Genomic DNA, 27,493 nt, shown 5'->3' on the forward strand with positions numbered 1-27,493 from the left:
TATCGTGGCAAAAAGCAGGCAAAACCTAAGAAAACCCAGAAAAAAAAACCACAAAAACAAAAACAAAAAAGTAACATGTAAAAACAATTTTCCAAAAATCAAAGTAATTAATTATTCGTAGTGCAGAAAGCAAATAAAACAAAAACAAAAACAAAATAAAAAAACACATTCAGATAAAAAACTTATAAACAAAAAAACGTTTTAAACTATACATTTAATTATATTACATTTATGATAAAATAAAACACAACAAAAAAAGGAATTCAATTGAAAACCAACACACACAAAAAGCATATTTGAGAATTTAAAAACAAACAGTTTTTGGGCCAAACTAAAATTAACAACATTCCCCACGGACACAGTTTTGAGTCATTTGAAAACCCACTTGGATCAGGAATTACAGACAACAGCTAAAAAACGCAGTTTGGGATAACACATTTTGGTAAGTGTTTATTAAAGTTAAGATTCAAGACGAGGAACCCTTCTTAATTGAAGCAAAAGTTTCAATATGGACAATTTTACCAGGGTAGATCACATGCATACAACTCCTTATGCTAACTGACTGATTGCTTGTTGATTGATTGCCCATTCTGAGACCTAAAGCACAGTTTTAGTAGCATATAGTTACGTTAATATAGGCGGGGTTCTAAAAAATCCAATTGCACATTGAAAACAATTGGTTGGAAATAATTATATGAAGCATAAACATATTTCATGCGATGAGCCTTCAAACTTGTTCTTAAGTATCCTCATATGTTATTCTTAGGAGATTTGAGGGGTGTCTAGGGAAAGTTCGATAAAATTCTTTTTGGCCACATTATTCAGTCTTAATCATATCTTGTAAGCCTTATAGACAGGATTATGTTGTAAACCTTATAAACAGAATTACAGTATTACGGAAATAATCAAATTGGCTATCAAAGAGTATTATATTGATGTATATATATGGACTGAGCAATGCCGGGTAACATCAGGTAACCGGTCTTAATATATTGGAGCATATCCTTATCATCAAAGTTAAATACTGTTTGTTAAAGATTTTGATTAATACCGTAAACCTGTTTACACGGTTAATAAGGTTTATAAGGTTCAAGAGAACGTAATAATTTCGCTTTGTAATTTAGATAAATTTGTATCTTAATGTAACTATCTAACTAACTAACTGTAGCAGAGTTTCATACACTGTTTCTCTTAGTTTGTTATCAAAATGCAAAACAAATTTTAAATTTATACTTTGGAGTATTATTGCGCTTAACATATTGACTTTTATTTATTGGAGTACAAGATGCTCATTTTTTATAAGAATTCTTAGTTCATGCATGAATTTCTTATCAATTTAATTGCGCCTGGTAATAAAATATTTTTATGATAATGCCCCGGAACAGACAATCCCATAGTTTTGGAGCCCAGTTAAAATACACTCTATATAATTCTCGAGTAATGCCGCTTAAAAAATAATTATAAAAAAAAGTACAGACTGTCGCAAAGCAGAATATACGCATAAAGTGTGCGAGTGAGACGGAGCCTTGGTCGGCGCATTGTGCGAAAGAGATGGCGCCAATGCGCGCCAAAAAGCAGGCAATAAAAACGGTGCTTAACGCTGCGGCCATCCAACAAATAGCCCCCTATTATATAACGGACTTATGTACATATCAGCACATATATGACCACTATATGCATGTGGCCATGTGTGTGTGTGCGTGTGTGTGTGAGCGCTCATCTACATGCAAATTGCATTTACGCGCAAAAAATTAATTATTGAAAAAATTGCGCGGACAGGCAGAAGCATGCGAGCGCAGAAGGGTGAAACAAGCCTCCCAAAAAGCCCCAAACACCCTTTTGTGGGAAGGGGGGGGGGGATTGCTGAGCACACGAAAATGCCAGTGGGCAACGGTCAGTGGGTGGGCGGGTGTGCGGGGGTGCGGGGCTGCGCGGGCTCGGGCTGGATAGGCTGCTGCTGCGCCTGGCAATTGAAAATCGAAGCACAAAAGTCGAAAGGATGAGCGAACAACAGAAAAAGGAAGAGTAAAAAAGGAAGCATTACACATATTTTAAAATGAATTGAAATAAAATTTCGTACATAAAAATGTGCGAGAGAATGAAATGAATTACGTATGTGGCTGTTCGAGTGTGTGCGTGCGTGTGCGTGTGAGTGTGAGTGTGTGTGTGTGTGTGTGTGCATAAAAGTACAGTTGACGCCATACAATTTTAACAGCAAATGGCAGCAGCAGGCAGTGGCGTAGCGGAAAGGGTAGACGCGTACACTGGGAAGGGGTTGGTCAGTCAGCATCCTTTTGACATGACGGAGCGTCGAATGTGGTCTGCACACATTCAACTGTGTGTGGGTGCGTGTGTGTGTGAGTGTGTGTGCGTAAGTGTGAAAGAGACTGACTGTCTGCAGTCGGTATTATAGCTCTTTTCCACGCCCGCCGCCCACGCACTGCAAGTAGCTGCAATTTTAAATGGTTGGAAGTCCGCCTGCTTTCCAAACGAGCGCAATTATATTGCTATATAAGTGCGTGCGTGTGTGTGTGCGTGCGTGCGTGTGTGTGTGAGTGAGTGCACCCAGCAGCACTTGTGCACCTGAAGAACATGCAGAAGGCACCAAACCATCAGGCAGTGCCTGATGCTTGTTTGTTTCTCATGTCTTTGAATTATATACTTCAGCTTTTGTTGTATTTTAAAGGCAATTGCATGAAAATAGAAGGCATTCTTCTTTATTCCTTTATTGTTTATTAATGATATTTCAACTAAACTAACTAAATTACTTTTATACTATGAAAAAACTCTATAAAACTTCAATGTTTTCTATTCCTATTATTTATTTATTAATGATCGACAGAACGAATGACAGCCTAAGTAGTTAACACATAAGAATAGACAAATTAAAAGCTCTAACTAAAGCCACTTGTTAAAACTTGCGCGTCTTACTAGTCAATTTAAGCCTTAACGAATCACTGGAAAAGTAACTGCGTAATGCCTTGTCTTTGTATTGCTAGCCAAATTACGTGACTAGGCTCGCCTTTTGAGCATTACGTTGGCCAGCGTTAGAATGTATCTGATTATTTTCCAGGTATTTTCTACGTGTCGACAAATTCTAGCGGGTTTCTGTGGGTCTACGCGTGAGGCCTGCCATTAACGACAGCTTTAATATACATACATCGCTTTTCTTTTTTCTCTTTTTTCCTTGCTGTCTTTTAGTTTTTATTTTCTTTGCGCTTTTTCCTTTATTTCCGCTGCGTGTGCAGTTGGCAACAGCAGCTGCAGCTGCAGCACCGCATAAAAAAGCGAACCACCGCCAACACCCACCCAAAGCGACGCATCCAAAAAACCACTCAGAAATTGCACATTTTGTGCTTTTCTTTTATTCCTCATTCGTTTTTTTTCTCTCGTTTTTTTTTCGGCTACATTCTTTTCCATGCCATTTCGTTAATTTTATTGCAGCTGCTGCGAAATTTTCATTTTATTTTCATTTTTTTGCCACATTTTTTCTTGCAGTGTCATTGAGTGCGACTACATATAAAACAAAGTCTAGAGCAAACGTGACATATCATTACCCACAGCTAAAAGCCAAGGGCGGGCGGGGGGGGAATCTCCAGTTTTTTGGGCTAAAACATCAGAAAACATTGTAACATTGTTTATTTTTTCTTTTGCAACGAAGGTTTTCTCTTTTGTTTCGCCGCTAGCAAAATTAGGGAACTGCTGCGCGGGTGGGTGGAGGGGCAATGGGCGGGGGGTGGGACAAGTTGTCGAACGTTTTATGTACTTGGAGTGCAGAAAAAATATTTATTAAATTTAAAGTTCTGCACGAAATTGAGTTTTAGAGAATTCCAATAAAGGCAAAATCTAGAAGTATTCATAAATATCTAAATCCGTATTATAAAATATTTACTAAAATAATAGTATAGACAAATTTAGGAATTCTTTGCCAGATATGTTTTTTAATACTAGTTTCTATATCTTATTAGAAAATTGGGTGCATTTCCACAAAAAATCGAAATCAATTCTAATTGTTAGTCTGATGTCCTTAAAAAAAAAGGTTTCTTCTATCTCCTTCTGCCTTTTTTTATAAAATTCCAACTTTTTAAGATCAATTTTAATTCCTAATCTTTCTTCTGCTTCCCTCTGCGTCTTACGAAAGTTTTTCATACAATTTCAACTTTACGATAATTAGTGTAATACCAAAATGAATTTAAAGTCTAGCCCGTTTAATTACAGATCATAGAGAAAAGTTGCTTGGGCTTGCTTTAGAATGGTTCTCCCCCCACCACCCCGTCTCGGCCCTGTCCTACGTATGTCAACTCGCATAACGCAGGCTTTTGACAACTTCAAAAGCATTTTGGGGCACATTTAATTATTTTTTATTTTGCTTTTTGCGCTGCAAGTTGAATGCCCCCGACCCAAACGAACATAACTGCCACATAGCTGTCCTCTGGCAGGCAATAGGATGCGGTGCTAACCAACTGGTTGCATTGACGGTTGCCAGGCATGCAACATGCCCCGCTGCCCGCTCCCCGCTGCCTGCTGCCCCACTGTGCCGTTGTGGCAGCAGCTCGCTGGCAAGGCCAACCTGCTGCTACGACATGCGGCTGGCTCTAAATGCTGGCCAATCCTCATCCTCATCCTCAACTAAGGTTTAGTTGGGCGGCAGGGCAAGCCTTGGGGTGGAGTTGGCTAGTCAAGGGGTGGGCAGGGGGTGGTGTGAGATTTCGCCATGTCTGCCTCGCTTCCTGTTGCCTGCACATCGCGCACATTTTCGCTTTTGTGTTTTGACATTCTACACGTACTCACGACGGCGAGCACAAGGCTCAGATGTTGTTGTTGTTGTGTTTGTTGTTGTTGCTGTTTTTTTGCTTTCATGACTTTCACTTGCAACACGACGCATTGTGTCACAGATTTGGTTTTGTATCTAGATGCATGTATATGTATATGTGATACAGATACATTTGCATATGAGAAGTGCTTAATTAGAGCTCTCCTAAATATGAGAAGCGTGCCTGTTATAAATTATTTTAATTGCTGAACATATTTGAATAGACCTCACAAACTGCAGACTGTTAAGCAAAATGAATAAGTTGGTATTATATAGGGCAAAGGAGTTGTTTTCCTCAACATGTCTTTACGCAAATCTCTAATTATACAAATCTTATCTCTAGTTATATGAAATATCTTATATTAGTTATCAGAGTGTTTTTTTTTTAATATCCCGTTAATACATTCTAGATATAATAACTTTAGCTATATCAGATGCCGAAGTATTCTATATTACTCATCATAATTTTCATTATTATCCCATAAATACATCCTACTAGCTGTTAAAACTTTTTTGATATTTTCTGAATCACTATTGAGTTAGTTTTTTAACCAGTTTACGCGAACAAGCTCACAATTTATTTATCCGCAGCTGAATTCAGACTATCATATATGTGTACATATATATGTTTCCATACAAAGCCCTGGCAGGTTTCTGTTCACAATAAAAACAACGTTTAAAATGAATTTCTCTTTGTTTTGAAAGACGAAGCAGGGCTGCCCTCTGCATGTCAGCAGCCTATCAAAATTCTGCCTGGCAACGCTGGCGTATGCGTAATATTTCCATACGCCTCGTGGGCTGCTGCACTTTGCGTCGAACTCAATGCATTTCTTTTGTAACGTCAAGGATTGTTCAGTCGCGTGCACTTGTTTTCGTTTGTCGTCGGTTGGCTTGCAACAATAAATGATTTTTGCCTCAACCAGAGGCAAAAACCCCAAACAAATGAGGACATTCAAATACATTTCACTCTGTATACATTTTGGCTATGTGGGAAACCAGAATGTTGAGGCAAATGTTGCTGATAAATATGCTGTGCATGAGAGAATTAACCCAAGTAAGACCTTGCCCTCAGGCTAAGCAAATATTTAACAAAGCTCAGCAGAAGCAGAGATAAATAGATGTGTTGGGATTATAAATTTAATATAGTATGAGCAGAGTGTGAATCTCTGAGAAAGGTGAAGCTGTGTTAGATATAATAGTGGAAAATAGTAAAAATAGATAATATTACATGTATATCGTACGAAGAACTATGTTATAAACTAAAGGAATTCAATGGAACGCATTTCACATGAGAAACGAATTGAATTTTTACTTTGATTCCATTCCATTGAGTTTATAGCACATTTCTAAACTCCAAATTGTTGAAAAGTATGAAACATAAGATATTTCCAAAGTAAACGCAATCAACAAAAGCTTATAAAATAAAATGGATATGACAATATGATGAGGACTTTTACCCACACCCTCTCCTTTGTGTAGTATTTGTTCTTTCTGTGATTCCGATTGCATTTCCAACAACAACAACAACAGCAACTACGACTACAATGATGTCCCCTCTCAAGTGCACTTTTTGCCAAGTGGCACAAAAAAACACACAGCAACAAAAACAATTTTGTAGTGCCTGCGGTGAGTCTTATGTATAAAGGCTCCACAATGGAGCAGGAACAAGAACACAGTAGCTATTCGCGCTCCCCACCTTGGGCAACACACTAAAATGTGGGCGTTGCCAACATGGCAATAAAAATTTTAAGCCCGCAACTGCAAAAGCAACTTTGTAGGCAGCATTTTCCTTTACTTAGTTTTCCCGCTTTTTTTGTTGAATTGCATTTGATTTATATTGAAAGCTGTCAGTGGAGAAGACACAAACAAAGTCCAAACTGACATTTCAACGACCCACAGAATGCACAGTAGCTAAACCTGTCCAATTACCTTTAAATTTTACTTTAAATACAATTTAAAGTAGCTAAAAAAGTCGTACTCGAACAGTTTAAACTTTAAGCGTGATTTATTTTATTTATATAATATATATATTTACATTTACTTAAAGTTTATATTCGTTTAATAATCGTTATTTATTTAATTTAAGTGCATATATTTATTCTTACTTAAAGTTTACTTTACTCTTACTCTTTACTTACTTACTTACTTACTTACTTTACTCTTTTGTCAAACAGAGCTATAAACGTTAAGCGTGATTTATTTTATGTAAATGTTTTTGTAATATATACATTAATTTCTAACTTAAAGTTGAAATGAGTCTTTTGTAATGCCTTCAGATGCCTTTTACTGGCCCTGTTTTTCACAGCAAAAGCTATAAATCTTTTATGCAGAGCTTTAAACTTCCTTAAAGTTTAACAGAGCTATGAACTTTAAGCGTAATTTATTGTATTTAAGTATATTAATTGACATGTACTTAATTTTAATGTATATATTAAAACTTTCAAGAAAAGCTTAAAGCTTGCCGCATGTAGCTTTTATCACTTAAAGCTTTGCTTAAAGCTTTATAAGTCCACTGGTTCTACCGAACTGTCAACGAATGTCTAACATTCTCATTACGTTCTTTCGCTTTTGCCACGACTCTTTTGCAAATCTACTTATATTTAGCATGATCTTGTATTGAAGGTGCTTAGTTTTTAGCCAATTTGCGACCTATTATCGATACATAAAGCAACGTGTCAAACGAGTCTAATGCAATTAACTTAAATGACTGCAGGAAAATGCAATTTAGCGAAGTATTTTTTCAACTACATGACAAAAGACGACAGCGAGCAAGTTAAATACCAGAAAATATCAACAAAGGCAGTCGCAAAGCGCGAAGATAGTAACAAAAATAAAATACAAAAACTAAGCGGGTACAGTTTGCCATTTGACAGGTGACTAAATGCAACCGTGCGTAAGTCAACCTCTCACTCTCGCTTACTTTCTGCGCTCTCATGCGTAAAGTGTGAAAATCCGCACGCACCTGGCGGAAAAGCGAGTGGCAAAGCCGAACAAAGGGCGCCGCTGCCCACGCATCCTACGTCTGGGATTTGTCTAACGGCATTCATGTAAATAATAGGATTATTTAAGGGCTGACATAACGGGCCAGGGGTCGGTCACGGCGTCTCGACCCCTAAGTAGCTGTCAGAAGCGAACAGCCCAACTTGCCGAGCGCCCCTCGCGGCGAGTGTGTCGCATTGCCAATTGAAGAAAAATAAATAAATTTATCCAATTTTATATATCTGAGCTTATAGCAAGCAAATCAACTGCCCATTACGTGCGCGTCAGAATTATCGTGTGCCAGCCTGTTGCTATTTTATTTATGCGCCTTTCAAATGTTGCCTCGAAATTAGTTTTATTTGACCGGCTGACTGATTGGTGATCAGCACACGGCGTGGAAAATGGGCGGAAAAGTCTGGTATGAAACATTATTGTTTACCATTTGATCAGCTTTAATATTACTTTCGCAGATTTTTGAGAGAATTCGTTTGAGAGGCGTTTCACGCTTTCCACAAATCCGCTTTTCCTAGCTGAAACATCGGGATTGAAGAACAAAATATGAATCCGATCACTTCTAATCTGTTCAAAGTTAAATTTTCTAATGAATTGATCGCCCATGTTAACAAGTCAACCCCATTGTAATTTCAAACATTCTTAAGCGTGTTTCAGCGATTGCGAAAGATCCACGCCGTTAAGTGGAATTGCGGGTGAAAGTGTTATGCGTGTAAAGCCGGATAAAAGTAATTTAAATGTATATATGTGCATATTCTTCTCTTCCCCTCTTCGCTACCTTTCCCCCCGTTTTAAAGCTATGCTGATAAGACTTGGCGCTGCGGGTTAGATTTTGGTTAGGATTAGTTTGCAATATATTGCTTCGAAAGGTACATATTTAATCTATGGCACGCTATTTTTGGATTTTTTCCACCATTTCAGTTTGTTTGTGTCTTTTATAATAAGCTTTAACACGCCGTCTTCTGTCTTGGCGCTGCGATTTTGCCTGAAAGTGAAAACGGGGCAATTTGAGCTGTTGCCTATGAACAGCCCACATCCTTAGTTCCCCCAATTGCCGTACCCTCCCCCGCTTTGCCACTAATGGCAAAATGGAAAAACAAGTTTTTAATACAAGGCAAAAGTTTTCATTTCGTGCAGACAGCCACGAGACAAAAGGCAGCGCAAAATACCGGGAAATAAAATAATACAAAAAGGGTTTTGCAAACTGAGTTTTGGGTAGTAGATTTTGCAGAGGAAAATATGTACTATTAGTTATAACAAAATTCGGTTTTATATCAATAATATAATATTTATTTAAATTTAAATATTTGTGCGGACTATTTCTCTGGCATTCCTTTAAGTTAAAAGTAAAAACAAAATTATCAATCGGGTATATTTAGGCTTGTTATCAACAAAACTAAAAAAGAAAACGAAAAAAAAAACATATTCTTCAAACATTTGCGATAAGCGTGAAAAATAAACAACATCTAAAAGAAGAACAAACAAAATAATACTCTAGTGTAATCAAATATCAAATCAGAAATCTAGAAAGCCAGCAACTGTGAATGAAAATTGTGACTACATAGATACTACAGCAATATTATTATCGTCCACCCGCACACCCTTCGCCGCACAGCCCGCGGCTGGCGGAAATGTCATAATATTCATTCAAAATTGTGCATTTTCTTTATTTTTGTTTGTTATATTTTTGCCATGTCTGAAAGGTAAACAAAATCAAATCGATAGGTTACTGAACCAAAAAGCAAAGCCAAACAGCAACTGAAACAGGAAAACACCGAAAAACAAAAAAAAACACAAAATAAAGAATACATACAAATAGTGCAAATGCAATAACAAGTGCAAAGCATGGACACAGATATATATATATTCATAGCAGATACAGATACAGATACATATATATATACATTTAGCAGACATAGCCAGAAGTGTTGCCAAGAAATTCTAAAATTAAGCATAGTTTGCATCTTATAATGCCGAACACAATAGAAACTTTCTTGTTGTCTATCTTGAAGATACGTTTATTTTAAGACAACTTTTTGAAAATGTTTGGTTTTTCTTTGACTAAGTTTATAAACCCTTGCAGTGGGTGACATCAACTAACAAATGTGCAACACAGAATGCGATGTTTGCGACATTAAGTGAGAGCAGCAAGTCCCTTATATACCAGAGTATTTCCTAGTCGCGCACTCCCGTTGTTAATCTCTATCTAGTTTCAATAACATAATATTCATTGATATTTAAACAAATATTGTTTAGTACTATGCGGATATAGGCCGGCTTTGCCCAGGCACAGTTTTTTAGTTAAAATATTAAATGGATATTATTTCCGCCAACCAATTCTAATCATACTTCCTTGAGCTCCACTCCTCAAATTATATATTGGATAGATATTTCTAAATGAGTTTGCAGTTGATTGGAATCAAATTTGTGCGCGCAATTCGGTTTCGGTTCGTTGTTACAGTTAATTTGTGCTTGAATAATGTGGAGCTTAAAAACTGAACTTTACGCCAAAAAGCAAAATTTCGCAAATGCAACCTTTGATAACTATTCTCCACACGGGGGGGGGGGGGGAAGATTTTGCGAGTGAAAGAGTGAAACACGGCTTAAATGCATTTTCACAAAGAGTTTTATTTAATGAGTTAAAGCCCCATTGATTGTTAAGCAAAAAAGTTTTATACAACAGTTTTCCACCCACATTTCACATTTGCGCGTGGAAGATTCCCCGCCTTAGTGTGCGCTTTTATAAAACTGGTTGGTAATATTTCAGAATCGTAGTTATTACAGATTGGATTGTGCGTTGATCACAAATCAGTCTGTCAGTCAGTCGGCCTGTCAGTTAGTCAGTCAGTCCGTCAGTCAGTCAGCCAGTTAGTCAGTCAGTTAATCAGTCAGTCAGTCAATCAGTCAGTCAATCAGTCGGTCAGTCAGTAAATCAGTCGATAAGCTAGTCAGTCAGTCAATCAGTCAATCAGTCAGTCAGTAAGTCAGTCAATCAGTCAGTCAGTAAATCAGTCAATCAGTCAGTCTGTCAATCAGTCAGTCAGTCAGTCAGTCAATCAGTCAGTCAATCAGTCAGTCAGTCAGTAAATCAGTCAATCAGTCAGTCAGTCAATCACTCAGTCAGTCAATCCGTCAGTCTGCCAATCAGTCAGACTGTCAGTCTATCGGGTTGTCTGTCAGTCAGTCAATCAGGATAAACAGTTGTATATTCTCAGATATCTGCATAGCTTTAATAGTTAAATATGCATGCTAGAGCATTTTTACAGTCGTATATAAGGAAGTCTGTTCTTTCTTAAATTTATTTAATTTTTTTGCTCATGTCTTGAAATCACATTTAAACTTGTCGTTCTGCGTGCTTTTGTTGTTGTTGTTTTTGCAACGTTGCCAAAAATTGAAATAAAAATAAAATAAAAAACGAAACAAAACGAAAGTAAACAACATGCAAAAACGGCAGAAAAGACACGACGAGACGTTGTCAGCAGTTGTTGTAGATAATTTAGTTTTTTCTTTTTTTATATTATTTTTTAATATTTTACATATCTGCCAGCAAATTGACCTATGTACATATATCTGTATAACCACATATCTACATGTAGCTCCCCTCTCTCCCCCTCCCCCTCCCCCTGCCGTTGTGCACGCTCAACTTGTTTCGTACTTATTTGGCATTGTTGTTGTTGTTTTTGTTGTTTTTTTCGGGTGCCTCTCTTGTTGTTTTTTGATTGTTTATACAAAAAAATTGGTTGTTTATTTATAAAATATTGCATACACATCATACAATAATTTACTTTATATTGTACATGTGTCTTTCCCCCACACGCTGCCCCGCCCCGCACCGCCCACCACCGCACCTGTCAATCTAGCCCGCACCCCTCTGAATTGAATAAGCCCGCTTTCCTCCTGCGGCTCAACGTTTTCGTCAACCCGGAAAACAACGAAATCAAATGAACAATTGCAAATTTCTGTTCTTCGGTCACGATAAGTGACTGACTGAGTGGGCGTTGCCACAATTCCGCCATGGTGGGCGTGGCTGGGCTAGTGGGTGGGGGGAGTATAAAGATAGAGGTTTTCGTTCTTTTTTTGTGGGCCAACACGAATAAGCCGTTTTTTAGCTGCTTACTAGCCATTGTGGGTGTCGTTCTTAACTGATTGCCTAAACGGTTGAGTGTGGGCCGATTGAGGGATTGGTCAGCAGGTCTTGAGGTCGAATTGCGGCTAAGATATCAGTCAGCGCAGTGGGAGGGAGATAGCCAGCAGATCAGACAGAGAGTTTTACTTAACTATTGTGAATACATCTTTTACTTTTTGAGTTTAAAGATAACTCAAGTTTAAATCGAAAACAAATATGTTCTGTACGAAAATATAATTGGATCAGGCAAAGTGAAGCTTAGCTAAACAATTATATCTTAGTACTATGAAAGTCCAGCATTTGTCTGGAATATAAGAAAGCAGCTCTGCAACAAAATCGAAACTTTAGATAAAAAGATCCTTGATCAACCTAAAAAATAAAAAACGTGTTCTAAAAGCTGCCATATGTGTTGTTGTGGTTGCTTTAATCCTTCTATCAGCTGTCCTTTCCCAAAATAGCAGCAGCTGTCATTTGCAGTACGCTTTTTCGGTCTTAACTGCGCATTAATCGTAGAACCCAAATAGTAGCAGACGTATTAAGCAACTAAAAGAGAGATGAATAAAAAAAACTTTATACACACACAATCAAACGGAGCAAACGAAAGCGCACACGAAGTGCAGCAGCGGCAGCGGCAGCAGCAGCAGCAGTAGCAGCACGCGCTAAAAACAGCAGCGCTGGCAGCGCAGTCAGCGTTAGCATTGGCGTCGCTGTAACAGCGGCATGGGGCCGCAACATTAGAAAATCGACAACAGAGCGCCACAAGCTGAGAGGAGAGCGTACTGCTGATGTTGCGCGGCGAGAGCGCGAGCTGAGAGAGCTTTGGCAGCGACTGCACTAACACTAATAAACTTGTGCCTCGCACACACTCACACACATAAGCACACAGCTGGAGGCCGGGGTTCGACCCGCCGGCAAAAAGTTAAAAAATTTTGCAATTGTTTTGACTAAAAAAGCTTAGAGAGCGTGTGTGTGTGTGTGTGTGTGTGTTAGTGAGAGACTGTGTGCGTTAAGTGAGAGAGAGAGAGGGTGAGAGAGCCGCTCGTTACTCGCTGCTCGCTGGTTTTGCTTTTTTTGTGTGTAGACATTATATTTGTAGTTGGCGGCGAGACCAGAGACCCCCAGACCCGTGGCCATAGCCATAGCTAAAAGTTGGCGCGCGCTCCGCTCCCACAAAAACAGACTAAAAAAAAAAGAGGAAAAAAAGACACGACGACGTCGCCCCGCTGCGCCTTGCGCTGAGTTTCTTTGCGTTTCGTTTCGCTTCGCTTTGGTTTCGGATTCAGATTCGGTTTATTGTACTTACGATTTTTTTTGGGCATTTTGTTCGATTTTTGTGCCGCTGCCGCTTGCAGTCGTCGACCGCCAACGACGACGACGTCGACATCTAATAAAAAGCTGCACACGGTTTATATATAGAGAGTACCCGAGTACTTGTATTATAGAGCGCAGACTGCGTGGAAATAGCCAGCAATAAAATAACTAAAAACAAAATGTAGTCGCAAGCTGAGGAAAGAAAAAAAAAGAAAAAAGAAAATACAAACGCGCAAACAAAAAACAAGAAAATAACGAAACAACAAAAAGAATTTCGAATAAACAAACGAATTTTGGAACTGTGTGCGAGACACGCGGCGTATACGCAACGCCAGGAAGCAGCAGCTGCAGCTGTCGATAAACCGCCAAGAGCTATAACAACAACATAAAACAGTTCGATTAAAAATTATTTAGTGCACATAATCTAAAAATTTTGTCAACGTTTGCAGCATTTTGCAACTGCAACTGCAACTGCAGCTAAAAAAACGCTCAAGTGTGCGTTCGTGTGTGTGTGCATAAAAATTTGATGTAGCTGTGGCAACAACGGTACGCGGGGGTGTCTGCATCTGTAACTCTCCGTGTATGTGTGTGTGTCTGTGTGTGTGAGCCACTGTGAGCACGTGCAGTTGCCTTAGTGTATTAGTGTCTCTCGCTGCTCTCTGTGTGACTTTGCTTGATTGTGTGTGTGCGTGTGTTTGCGAGTGTGTGTGTCTGTGTGAAGCAAACGCCGCTGCAATTTGCAATTTTTTGTCTACACGCCGCTGCAACTGCGCGCAATAAACTTTTTGAGGTTAGTGTTAGCCACACACACACTCTCACACACACACACACCCACATGCATACATATGCATATATTTTTATGTATACTCGCGCTAATATAGCTGTTATACAGTCCGCCCAAAACTCCACCCCCCGCCCCCTGCTCTGGCTATCCTAAATATGCATTTGCTCTGGAGACCTGCCTGCGTCCGAATTTTGGTTGTATTTTTGTTTATGCGACACACAAAGTTATCGTTGTTATCGTTTTTATATTATGTTGCTGTTGTTGTTGTCGCCGTCGCCGGCTGAAACCCGAAAATTGTTATTTGTTTGGTTTTATAGTTTTTTGGGTTGGGTGTTTCGTGGCGGTTAAATGTCGACCAAGTTGCTTTTATGGCCTGTCAATTAGTTAATTTGAACTAAAAGTGGATTTTAATGCACTCTGTTAACTCTAAGTTTATTGGGGCGTTGCTCCTTTCACCAGTTCTACTTATAGCCAAATAGCTTCTTTAAACAGCAATTCAAACTTAAGGCTCTTAAGTATCTTTACCTGTTTCCTACTTCAAATGCATTCGATATTATTGAAATTTTTCAAGCAGATCCGATCTGTTTCTGTGTTAAATAGTCGAGAGCCTAGAATATGTTTCAGAAAGTTAGGATTAATGTGTTTGTAGTCCGAATGATAAGAGGTAACATAACTTCAAGACTTAGGCACTTCTTAGTTTTAAAGCAAAGCCAGGTTAAAGTCAGGCTAATTTGTTTAACTATAGAAAACTTTTATTCAAGGTGAGTTTCTCATATACTCACTCAAAGTCAGGCTTAAATTTCCTCAGGCTTAAATTTCATCCAAAAATAATCTTGACCCTTGATTAAATTTTTTCTAATATATTTCCTAATATATTTATTAACTTTTCAAATATGTGTCTCATTTCTTTTCAGCATTAAAAATCAACTAAAACCAAAAAGGAAATTTAATAAACATTTGGGATATTTTTTTTGGGAAAACTTAAGAACACAACAATTGTGGAAAACAGGTGAGTGCAAAGCGAATTAAAATTAATATAACAAAAAATTGCTGGACCGTAACGAAAATTAAAAGGAAATCAAGTATTAATAAAAAAAATGAACAAAAAAAAAAATCGCACAACCGAAAATTTTTTGCGCGTAAATCAAGTTGACAAAATGCAAAGAGTCAGTAGAAGGTGTAGACGCGGGGGCAGCAGAGGGGATGCGAAGAGAAGTCACACACACACATACACACGCACACACACACATAGAAAACGGCACTAATGAGCAGCAACAACAAGCAGCAAGAGCAAAGCGAAATACGCAAAAACTAAAAGCAAATAAAGAAACAAAAAATTTGCCACAAATCATTTGCGATTTTTTTTCCACTTCTTTTTTTGCAAAATTCCCCCTGGGGCTAAATTCGTTTATTTTGGGTGTGTGTGTTAGTGTTAGTGTGTGTGTGTGTGTGTGTGTGTGTGTGTGAGAGAGGGGGACGGTGGGCGGGCGTATAATCTGTGCTGGTGCGTATCTACAAATGCTGTATGCGAATGTCAGGCCATAAAGGAATATGATGAATTATACGTGAACAAAAAAAAAACCAACAAATTTTTCGCACAAAAAACTAAAATCCACAAAATGTTCAACAACAAAACAAGCAAAATCACTTAATTGTGAGCCCCAAGTGTTACACTGTGTGTGTGTGTGTGCGTGCGTGTGTGTGTGTGTGCTGTGTATCTAACAGATACATCTGCAATAGTCTAATGCATGTGTGGCGTGTGGAACTGCCATCCAATCGAGACCCCATCTATCATCACACGAGATCTCAGTTCGAATTGTAGCCGGCTACAAATTTTTCGTTCCTTTTATTTTTCGTTTTTTGTTTGTCACCGAACGTCGAGTTCGAAAATTCGACGCGTTAATTAAATGTATAGATATTTACATAGAATGCGAGCTGAAAAGGTAGCGCGAAACATAACGAACACCAAATGCCCTAACCTAGCTTCGAAATAAGCAATTGAGTCAACACTTGCAACTATTCGAGATGCATTAAAGAAAAGACGACTTGCGAGAAATATTAAAAAATAAGCATAGAAAATCTATTTAAGCTGTCATGCTTTATAATTATCTATAATACAGAAAGTCGAAATTATGTTTGTTTGCAAATACTTTATATTTATTATCTATATATTTGTTAACTATATTTATATATATTTACAAATGTATTTCTTATATATATTTATATATTTTTTTATTTATTTAAATTTATAACGTATCTATTCACATAGCTGAATAGAATGGCCAAAGTTAGTTATTCGAATTATTAAGTTATTTTTTCTACAACATATTTTTTTATTTGCCCATTTTTGATGGTATTACAATCTCAATATATTCCATTAATTTATGTTATAGACTTTGTTTTGTTTCAAATAAATTCCCAACATTTTTCATAAAAGATCTAAGCTTTTAAATATTGCCAAAGTGTATTGATTACCAACAAAAAAGCAAATGGTTAAAACAAGCCATGCACACATAGTCCAGGCCCAAAGCTGTTGTATCTGCAACACGCCAAACACAAATTTCTGATAATCCCATAAAACCCATTGCCTAGGTGTATTTGCGGAGTTCTTCTACCAAAAACTTTTTGCTTTTGGCAAAGAGTTTTGCAAACAAAAAAAATGGTTAAAAAAAGAAACAATAAAAATTGGACGCCTTTCCATGACTCACATTTTTTTTCCAACTCTTTTTTGTTGGTCGTGCGGCGTATCTAACAATTGTGCTTTACCTGTAGTTTATGTGAGCGCGCTCTCTCTCTCTCTCTCTCTCTCAATCTCTCTTCCCCTCTGTGCGTCTCTCTCTCTCTCCCTTAAGCTCCCGCTCTCTGGCTGGGGGAAGCTTTTATGTATTGAATTAGACGACTGCACAAATTACGTTAAATTTTTGGCGCTCGTTTTTGTTGTTGGCGCAAAAAGTTTGCCATTTTTTCGTTGTTGTTGTTGTTTTTGTTATTTTGTATACCCTAACCTTGAAACCAAATTTTTGTTGTGTCGTGTTTTCTGCTTCTAGTTTTTTTTTTGCCCTGCCAGATAAATAGAATATAGAGATAGGCCCGTGAGCACTTGTGTGTGTGTGCCTGCGTGTGTGTGTGTGTGTTTGCGTTGGCTTTTAGTTCAAAAAATTGGCTACATAAAAATTGAAGTTGTAAATCAATTTGAAAGTTAAATTTGTTGGAGATCTGCTAGGAGTGGAGCTGGTAATTGAAGGAATAGCTGAATCACTTTGGAGCTCGTTTAAATATTTTTAAATGGAGTGGAATATGTGTGTTTGATATGAAATGAATGATATGAAAACCATTTTAACTGGCTTCAAACTGCTTAACAGAGTCAATCGATAAACATATGTTTATTAACAGCGCTTCTTTTAACATATATGTTATTAAGAACTGCTAGTAAATGGCGCGCTTTCTATAACACTCTGCACATTTCTTAGGTGATTGAAAAGGCAGGTTTTATAATTAAAAGAATATCCAAGAAAATCTTTAAACTTGGAGTTTAGTTTGTTATGATAACGCGTATCTACCTTTTGCTGCATTTACAATACGCCGCATTTGAATTGAAAAATTATTAGATAAATATATGTATATCCTATGTTTTGTTTACTCCACTTTTTGATTTCTTACGGCTTGGCGAATTTCTTGCCAATTTGTGTGCACGCTTCGCCGGCAGTGAAAGTTGTCAACGTCCACGTTGACGCCCCCCACGATTTCTGCTCTAGTTTTTTGCCACTTTTTCTATTTCTATTTCAATTTCAATGGCGTGTGGGCAACCAATGTTTCAGCCAATGACAGGCGGCGTTTATGGCCATTAATATCTGGCATCCATCTCTCGCATCATTGTATCTGCTGCATGTGCATTTATATGAGTATCTTGTATCTTTAGCTTGTATCTTGTATCTTTAACTAGTATCTTTTGCTGCCACCACACTGCGTGTCCATTGTGCCTCGCCCGTCAGGTGTAAAGTAGGTGGAGTTTGTCTGCTGCTACAAAGCGTGCATTTCGATTTGCTTGGCTGAACCTTTCAAATATGTGAAGATACAATCCTGAATGCACTCTAATGTTCAATGTGTGGGCTCTTGTTCCCATTGCCATGGGATATTAAATTTTATTTCAACAAGAAATCTGCTAAATATGTGCATTTATTAAATGTTATTTTATTAACATGATTGTTTTACGTTATGTTATGATATGTTATGTTAAGCAACTGTGTCTTAATGAGGCTTGAAGCAAAGATGTGCTGCCAGATAAACCTTTAAGGATGACCGCACCAAAGGGAATTGTAAATTGGAGCGAAAGCAAATGAACCAAAGAGTAGCACTCGAAAGTTAACCCCAAAGATTTTAAGCGTCTTTTAACTAATGCAACTCTTAAATCAGCTTTAACTGTTAATGTGATTAATTCTAGCTGCCTGTCGTTAGAGATCATCTGCTCAGCATTTACGATCGTCTTCCCAATGGATCTGCTAACACTCATTTAAATTGCCGCACGCATTTAAAAATAAAGCGCTCATTACATTTGTAAGAGGAGCGGAAGAAGAAAGGCGGCCAGAGTGTGTGGGGCGAGGCAGAGAATAAAACAAACATGCCGTGCTTATAGATAGATAGTGTGACTGGAATTGCAACTGCAACTGCAACTGCGACTGGGACTGCGAACTGTGACTGAGGGCCGGCAGGGGCTGGCGCGGGCAGGCGGGGCAACTGCAGCGGCAACGAACGCATAAATTGCAAACGCTGTCGCGCTGCCAATGGAGCGCAATAATTCACAAATAGCAACAGCGACTTGGACGGCACGAAGTGCAACTGCATTGCCAGCGACTGACTGACTGCAGCACACCCCGCACCCTCCCCTCCCTACCCCACTGTCCGCCCGCCCCGGCAGTCGAAGTGTCGGTCCCTGCTCGGGCGCCGTTCCATGCCAGACTGTTCTGTTGAGGTATCGTATCTGGCAGTCGGTTGGCTAGCGCGACGCGTTCATTTACGGGTTCAAGGTAGTTTAGTTCTCTCGCCTCAAACGAATCGAACTGGCACTCACACTCACACTCACACACTCGCACTCACATTCATACATACTCATGCTCGAATCTTAACTCGATGCGATGCGTTGCGTTGCGTTGCGATTCGATGCGGTAGCGCCAACTTCTTGTAATTGTTGTTGCTCTTGTAATTGTTGTTGCTGTTGCTGTTGTTTTTGCTTTAGTTTATTGTTGCTGCGGGCACGCATTGCGTTTTCAATTTAATTGTTCCAATTCATTTCGTCATTTAGCAACGATATCGATTGCTTTTCACAGTTTATTTTCAGTTTAACCAATTTAGTTAACACGAAACAGGCAAACTTTACCTTTTGACTTTACTTAACTTGAACAATTCTTAAAATATTTCAATAAACAACAATTGAGCAGACATTCAGATGAAAAATAGATTGTTAATGCATCGATATTTACAAAATTAACATAAATATTACAATCTTCGTAAACAATTTCATATTCTTTGATAATCAATATACACACAAAAAAACTATTGGCCACTCTTTTGTTGACAAGAAGCGATGTTTTTTTGCAAACACAGTGTATGCCGCAGGGTTAAGTACATATTATCCGGTTTAGTCACCTTTTCGGTGATTATAATTCTCATGTGGTTATAGCTTGGGTCTATAGAAAGTTTGCTGCTCATAAAACCAGGAGGTTCTTGAAGTAGCTTGAAATAGTACTCGATCTTATTGTTTATACCTTTTTGTTTTTGTTGGTGGTGGTTTTGATCAAGATTCATCTCGAGCCGGCCAACTTGAAAAGAAATGTCTCTGAAAACATATAATGTTTTTTGAATTTCAAATTGTAATTACAAAACAACACTTGTTGTTTGTATTTGTTAGTCATACTAACTAGTATTAACTAATAATAACTAACTGTGTAATTTAAAACAAATAGATGTATTGTAACTTTCTTATGGCTCTTGGATCGATACAAAACAAAAATAGTATCTACTACGCAAACTTGCCTCATGATATATCATATTTACACACATATCATCAGCTGATATAGCATAGCATCAGCATCAGCTCTATAGGACAGGCAGGTTCGTGAAATAGCTAACTATATCTTTATAGTTTGTGTTTTGGCAAAAAATTGCCTTTACCGAACTTTAATTATCCCATTACCTAATTGCTTGCTACTTCAACCTAATGTCAAATGGATTCAACAAGTTAATCAGAAACTTTGAAGCTCCTTCAAGCCAAATTACTCAGCTGTGCTGAAGTTTCGTCTATTGCTTGTCTAAAGATTGGCAAACGATGAGAGCCAATAATTGGGCAGCTCATGTCTATGTTTAACTATGGCCACATGTTTCTATGCCACTTTACTTGTATATTGTTAATGGATCTGTTCGCTTAGGACAACAGGCCACGAACTGGGCGGCGTCCCGCTCGGCGACGTCGTGTGTGTGTGTGTGTCTGTATCTGTGTATCTGCCGAGACCTTGATCCCGCATTAAAAAGTTGGCACGTCGTCGTGAGGCAGCAAAAAAAAAAGAAGAAAAATATGGCAAAAAAAAACAGAGTAAAAAGAACATTGCAAAAAGATAAAAGACACAAGAGTCAGAGTTGGAAGCAGACACACAGCCAGAACCAGAGCCAGAGCCAGCCAAAGGCAGCTCATGACAACAAAAGGAGGCACAACATGTGGCCAGCCAGCCAGCGGCGAATCGCCTGCGATTGGGGGTGTGGGAGCAGCAACGAGTTAGCGTTAATGCGAATAGCGGGCTCCGGGTGGGTTAGAAGGGGCTCTATAGGGGGGATAGATGGAAAGGGAGGGGGAGAAGTTGTGCCAGCCTGCTTGGCATGCGGTATCCATTTGTGCGCCACTCCTCTCAATCAGCCGCTGATGATCTTCATTGTTTTTAATTTGCGTCGCATTTTTGTTGTTTTTCACTAGGTTTTTTCATTTATTTTACAAAAGTTTGTTTGAAGTTAAAAATTAAACATTTTATTGGTTGTTAGTGAAATGCGTTAAGCATGCAAATTTATTTCGGAAAGAGATGTATTTTGCTAAAGCTTTAATGAGATAAGTTTTTACTAAATTGTATCTTTAAAGTAATATTAAACAAAGAAAAATAAACCGGTTCTAAGATCATCAGACTTTGCTATTGACTCTGGCTTTGTCAACAACTTTATATTTGTGATACTTTAACTAGTTGGGAATTACAAGCAAGTCAGGCAACGGAAAAACAGCAAGGGGACCAAAACCAAACTTTTATTTCGGCGTGTCTTAAAACTAAAAATCTAATGAAACCATTAAATGAAATTCAATTTCTTAACAAGTCTTAAATAGCTGATTTTGACTTTCTTGCAGCTGTACCAGAAAGAGTAAAAACTGTTAGTTGTTGAAAGCCAATGCGCAAGAAATTACATTTCAGTCAGTTATTTCGAATAATCATGTGAAAATGACATGTTTTTTGGGTACTCATTGAAGTCGATAAAAAAGAAGCAAAGGCTAAAGAGCAACAATTTTAATATAATTTCAATCAAAACAAGAAGAAGAAAAAGAACAAATTGAACAAAACTAAATAAGACAGAACTAAATAAGAAGAAAGGAACTTCAAATGATAATAAAATGCGAGCCTTGAAAAGAAACAAATGAAGCAAACAAAAAAGCAGTAAAATAAGCAAAATAATAAAATAAAACTGAAAACCGAACAGAAAGAAACACTGCAAAAATGTGCAACACGAGTCAATAAACAAAAGCCAACGACAAAGAAGCGAAGAGCTAAAACTAAGTGCAAGAGCAGCACTGGATAATCGGTGTGCAGCCAAAAAGGACGCTGCCTAGAACTATCCACAACAACAGCAACAAATATACCCAAACAGTAAGAAGAAGTAAAAGCGGAACAAGAACTACCACAAAATGGCCATAAATTTCTCGGCCTCCTTTGCGGCCTGCATAGCGGCAGGCCTGAAGGTTCCCCGCCAGATAATGTACTGCATCACGCAGGACACGGGCCAGCCGTACGTTCTCTACAAGGACTCGCAGGACGCGGAACGCAATGCCGGCGCCATCGGCGCCAGTGCAGCCCAATGGGGCAGCGACATGTATCCAAACATCCAGCAACAGGCCCAGCAACATCTCAGCGCCCAGCAACAGCAGCAGCAGCAGCAGCAACAACAGCAGCAGCAGCAACAGCAGCAGCAGCAACAGAACGCAACAGTCGCTGCGCAGGCAGCAGCAGCTGCGGCGGCGGCGGGCCAGCCGCAGAGTCCGCCGGGCGGCCAGGAGCCACGGGACAATGGCAGCGGCGACGGACGCCAGCAGCAGGTGTCGCCATCCTCCAGTCCGTATCCTTCGGTCCAGCAGCAGCAACGAGCGAATGGCAACGCCGAAGATGATGCCATGAATCAGGTGAGCAGGGATGAGCAGGGATGAGCAGGGATGAGCAGGGATGAGGATGAGCATACACGCTTTACTGCAACTGCAGCATAATTATCGTTATTCCCGTTCATTTACTCCTCACGTACACTTCAGGCTGAACATAAATGTATTCATTCATCGTTCTGCATCAATTTTACTTGAATAAGGAACACAATGCTCATATCCACAAAGACACAGACATCCTAAAAACACGATTCAAATTTAATACAATTTTTAATTTAAATATAAAAATACATCACTTACAAATATTAATAACTATAATCAGGACTAAAAACTAAAAAAAAAAACCCAACAACAAAATTATCGCTGCTTCAGCTTACGATTCGAACCAACTCTCTGTATTTGAATTTGGTTGAACCCAGGATTTGGTAAAAATAATTTGGAATTCCTCGTTCAAACCGAGTTGTTGGCTCAAACCCGATTTGCAGCCCTGATTATAGTCATGTTTCATGTAGTCTGTTGGCATCACAGTTTCATTCATCACAGTTCATTGCCCAAACCCCTAATAACTCAATTATATGTGCACTAATCTATCGCAATTTGGGCGCCTCTCCACTTGCAGCTTGCCAACCAACAGAACTCCGCGCCAAATCCAAACCAAAGCAGCAACGAGCCGCAGCACGCGCCGGCGAACGGCGGCGAGGCTGGGCAGGGGAATCCGCACGTGCAGCAGAATGGCGGTGGACAGCCGCAAGGTGATCCCAGCAATGGCTTCCAGACGCCCGACTACTATGCGCCGCGCCATGGAGCGCCGCAGGGCGGCATGCTGGCGCCACCTGGCTTTCCGCCGCTGCACTATCTCAACAAGCTGGAGCAGAACGGGGGCGAGGCGTATGCGCTGCCCGAGCTGCTGCCGGGACAGCAGCAACAGCAGCAGCAGCAGCAGCAACAGCAGAATGGGGCACCACCGAACGGCGGCAACCAGAATGGTGGCCCGGCGAATGGCAATGCCAATGAGGGCGCTGCGGCGCCCAATGGAGTAGCGGCCGGCGCTGCGGGCGCCACGGGGACGCCGGGCGGACGCACGGGACCGGGACGCCCGCACAAGAACAAGCCGCACAGCGATCTGCGGCTGTTCAAATGCTTGACCTGCGGCAAGGACTTCAAGCAGAAGAGCACGCTGCTGCAGCACGATCGGATACACACGGACGCCCGTCCATTTCCGTGCTCCGAGTGCGGCAAGCGGTTCCGCCAGCAGTCGCACCTGACGCAACACCTGCGCATCCACGCGAACGAAAAGCCATTCACCTGCCCGTACTGCTCGCGCAGCTTCCGGCAGCGCGCCATACTCAACCAGCACATACGCATCCATTCGGGTGAGAAGCCCTTCGCCTGCCCCGAGTGCGGCAAGCACTTTCGCCAGAAGGCCATCCTCAATCAGCATGTGCGCACCCACCAAGGCGAGCGACAGTTAACACATCCATTACCGATAACGATAATGGGCGATATCCGCCCGATAGTCAGGGCCGCAAGGCAAACCAGCTACTTGACCCATTTGCTGCTAGCTCCCGCTCTCGTAGTGCTAGCGCGGATCGTGAGATTCGCAAACGTTTGGCTAACAGCGTTTGCAGCAATGCAAATCCCTTGCAAAATTCTAAAACACAAAAACAAATTGAGCGATGTTTTGGCCGAAATTCGAACGTTTTCTCTTTTTTTTTTTTATTAAACCTATTTTTACATTATTCCAAATTCAAGTTGTTGGCTTTTTGAGGGTCCCTTAAAAATGGAATGAAAAGAGAAGAGGAGAAATTGGAAGTGGATCGAAAGGGAGTGCTAGTCCGATAGATGAAGAGGAAAAGGATGCGGATCGACAGCGGAATACCCTCAATTTAAATAGTTACACAAATGGGAACTTTTTCAGAAAAGATGTGCAAAGAAAGTAATTAAATATAAATTGAAGTTCCAAACGGATAATCATAATTCTTAACGGATATCTGGAATTTGAGTTAGGATATGTATTTGAAGCATTCGAAAGGATTCGCTTACCAATTTATTATACGCTTACCAGAATCTTCCGACTTCCGGAGTTTAACAACTCCAAACACTCTAAACAAACCAAAAATATATAAAACCCAAGCAATCTTTGATATATCACTCAGAAAATTACGAAAGCTTGCAGATGACACGAAAATTAATAAAAAAAAAAATTACTAAAAAAGAGCATTCCATTTGGGGGTCTCAAACAGTCAACAACATTACAAAAGTGAACAGAACAAAAACAAAATTATTAAAACAAAAAAAAAACAAAAAAGAAAAAAAAACAAATATTAAAAGCTAGTACATCTCTAGTTTAGTACAAGATGCTAGGCGACCTATGTGATAAGATCGAAAGTGGCTACGAGCCAAATTTAAGCGCTGCTAACAGTGGCACTCTCTGGCTTGATTACTTTCATATTCACCCGGCTGCGGAACAACACGTCCCTCCTGCAGATGTCTCGCCTCATCTCATTTTCAAGAACGGACCGCATCCGACGCTCTGGCCCTCGGACGTGCCCTTTCCGGGCGAGGAGGCGGACACGAAGGGCGACATTGCCGTCGCCGGCGGTGGCTACCATGACGATGACTCTCAGGGCACACCCGATGGCAGCGGCGGCATGCACTATCCCTCCTACTTTAAGGATGGCAAGGGTGAGTAGTCGAGCTGGCCACTCCTCCCCCCGTGCGCAGCCTTTTAATTGGAACTTCTAGCAGGTCAAAAGATACTGCCCGAGGTGCTGCAACATATTGGCGTACGGCCCGCGAATATGCCGCTCTACGTGCGGTGTCCCATCTGCGACAAGGAGTTCAAGCAGAAGACGACGCTGCTCCAGCACGGCTGCATACACATCGAATCCAGGCCGTATCCCTGTCCGGAGTGCGGCAAGCGCTTCCGCCAGCAATCCCATCTCACCCAGCATCTGAGGATCCATACGAACGAGAAGCCCTTCGGCTGCATGTACTGTCCGCGCTTCTTCCGCCAGCGAACCATTCTGAATCAGGTGGGTTCAAAGGGAATCCACGCTCCCTCTGTGGAAATTCAGGAGATTTCAATTGGCAGAAAATCAAAATCAAACCGAATCGATAGACCTTTGGATATAAATACATTTAGCATGGAATCTAAGCCTACTTGAAACTCCTCTCGATGTATGTCATGTGGAACTGTTCTGATTGTTATTCTCCCACAGCACTTGCGCATTCACACCGGGGAGAAGCCCTACAAGTGCGGGCAGTGTGGCAAGGACTTTAGACAGAAGGCGATTCTGGACCAGCATACGCGCACCCACCAGGTAGTTGTAGCCTAGCCGAAGCTCACACAAGATGCGCCCGCCAGCGGCAAATGGAAGACAGGTCTTAATTCATTTCAATTTCTTCGATTTCTCAGGGAGATCGTCCATTCTGCTGCCCGATGCCCAACTGTCGGCGACGCTTTGCCACTGAGAATGAGGTGACAAAGCACATTGACAACCACATGAATCCCAACAGCACCAAGGTGCGGCGCCAGCAGCAACAGCAGCAGCAGCAGCAACAGGTGCAGCAACAACAGCAACAGCAGCAGCAGCAACAGGTGCAGCAGCAGCAGCAACAACAACAGCAGCAGCAGCAGCAGAACAATGCGGCCGCATCGGCCGCTGTGGTCGCCAATCATCTGATGAACGATGCCAAGAGCCTGGTGGCGCAGCAGTTCCTCAACAACAACAATCCCGCCACGGTGGACAACAAGGCCAACATATTGCCCGTGCGCAGCATGGCGGCCAATGCGGCGGCCGCTGCAGCGGTTGCTCAGCAATCGGTGGTCAAGAATGAGCTATACTTTCCGCAGTGCTACGGCCCGCCCTTCCAGCATCCCTTCCATGCCCAGCAGCAGCAGCAGCAGCAGCCGAGCGCAGCACATGCAAATGGCCCAACCCCGCCCGTAACTGTCACCGTGGCGAATGCGGTGGCACCGGGCGTTGTGGTGCAACAGAATGCGGCCACCTCTGTGGTGGCCCAGTGACATCCCACCACTGGAGCAGCTGGAGCGCAACAACAGCAGCAGCAGCAGCAGCAGCAGCAACAACAGCAGCAACAACAACAACAATCGGTGGCGGCAACAACAACAACGCTTCATCCCCCGCCGCCGGCGCCGCCGACAAGTGCGCATCATATCACGGCAACGGGTGCCGCAACAGCCCCGCCCACATCCACACACGCCTCGACGGTGGCAGCGCCGCAGACGGTGACATTGTCCATAACGCTGCCGCCGCCGCCGCCGCCATCGGCGCATCCGCCGCATCCGCATGCAGGACATGCGCTGGCGGCCACGCCTAATGGCGTTGCGCCCGCACCGCCGTCGGCCACACTGTCGCATGCAATACCCATACACCCACACATACACTCGATATTCGGATCTCTATGATGTCATCAGTAAACCAGCTCTTCACATCATCCAACGGCAGCAGCAGCAACAAAGCATAGCAAAAAAAAAGGAAAAACAATGCTCCAGCCACGCCCACATTTTGAGTATGCTAAAAAACTAAAAAAACAAAACAAAAAACACAAAAAAAAAAGAAATGAATTTTCCAGCCGCACGTTTTCGCAGGAGAATCGGAAAATTTGCGAAATTGATGTGAAAATGAGGCAGAAAATAAAACAAAAAAAATATTCACGTTATTTAATAGGTTTTCATGATAGTTCTGGATAAGTTCTCTAGTTTAAAATGCGAAAACACGAAATTCTCCTAGTTTTTAAAAAAGAGTCAAAACACAGTTTTGGTCAGACACAGAACGAAGCATGAACAGACGAGTACTAGTCTTTTCGAAAAGGACTCTAAACTCCTTTGACACACACACACACACACACACAACCATAAACATCAAATGCAAAATGGTAAAAAAAAAAATAAGAACCATTCGGTTCAAGAACTTTGCGTAGATTAACCAAAACACAACGTTATACGATTCCTTTTTCTATAAAATTTCGTTTTAGGCACTTTACTTTTAAAAACTATCATATATAAATATAACATATTTATAAAGGAGGTTCATTAACACACAACAC

General features: G+C 40.6%; 1 protein-coding gene across 1 annotated transcript; it reads left to right on the forward strand.

The window, feature by feature from the left end:
* Window positions 1-212: 212 nt before the first annotated feature.
* jim lies at window positions 213-26,599 on the forward strand. Its single transcript, XM_064689965.1, has 8 exons — window positions 213-442; window positions 14,940-15,034; window positions 21,404-22,447; window positions 23,040-23,877; window positions 24,908-25,105; window positions 25,166-25,455; window positions 25,642-25,746; window positions 25,839-26,599. The coding sequence occupies exons 3-8, from the start codon at window positions 21,956-21,958 to the stop codon at window positions 26,448-26,450; spliced, it is 2,535 nt and encodes an 844-aa protein (XP_064546035.1). The 5' UTR covers window positions 213-442; window positions 14,940-15,034; window positions 21,404-21,955; the 3' UTR covers window positions 26,451-26,599.
* Window positions 26,600-27,493: the final 894 nt, after the last annotated feature.

Source organism: Drosophila montana, unplaced genomic scaffold (genome assembly GCF_035044405.1).
Source record: "Drosophila montana isolate Dmon_TW-CO22-7 unplaced genomic scaffold, ASM3504440v1 contig_3218_1, whole genome shotgun sequence".
NCBI lineage: Eukaryota > Metazoa > Arthropoda > Insecta > Diptera > Drosophilidae > Drosophila > Drosophila montana.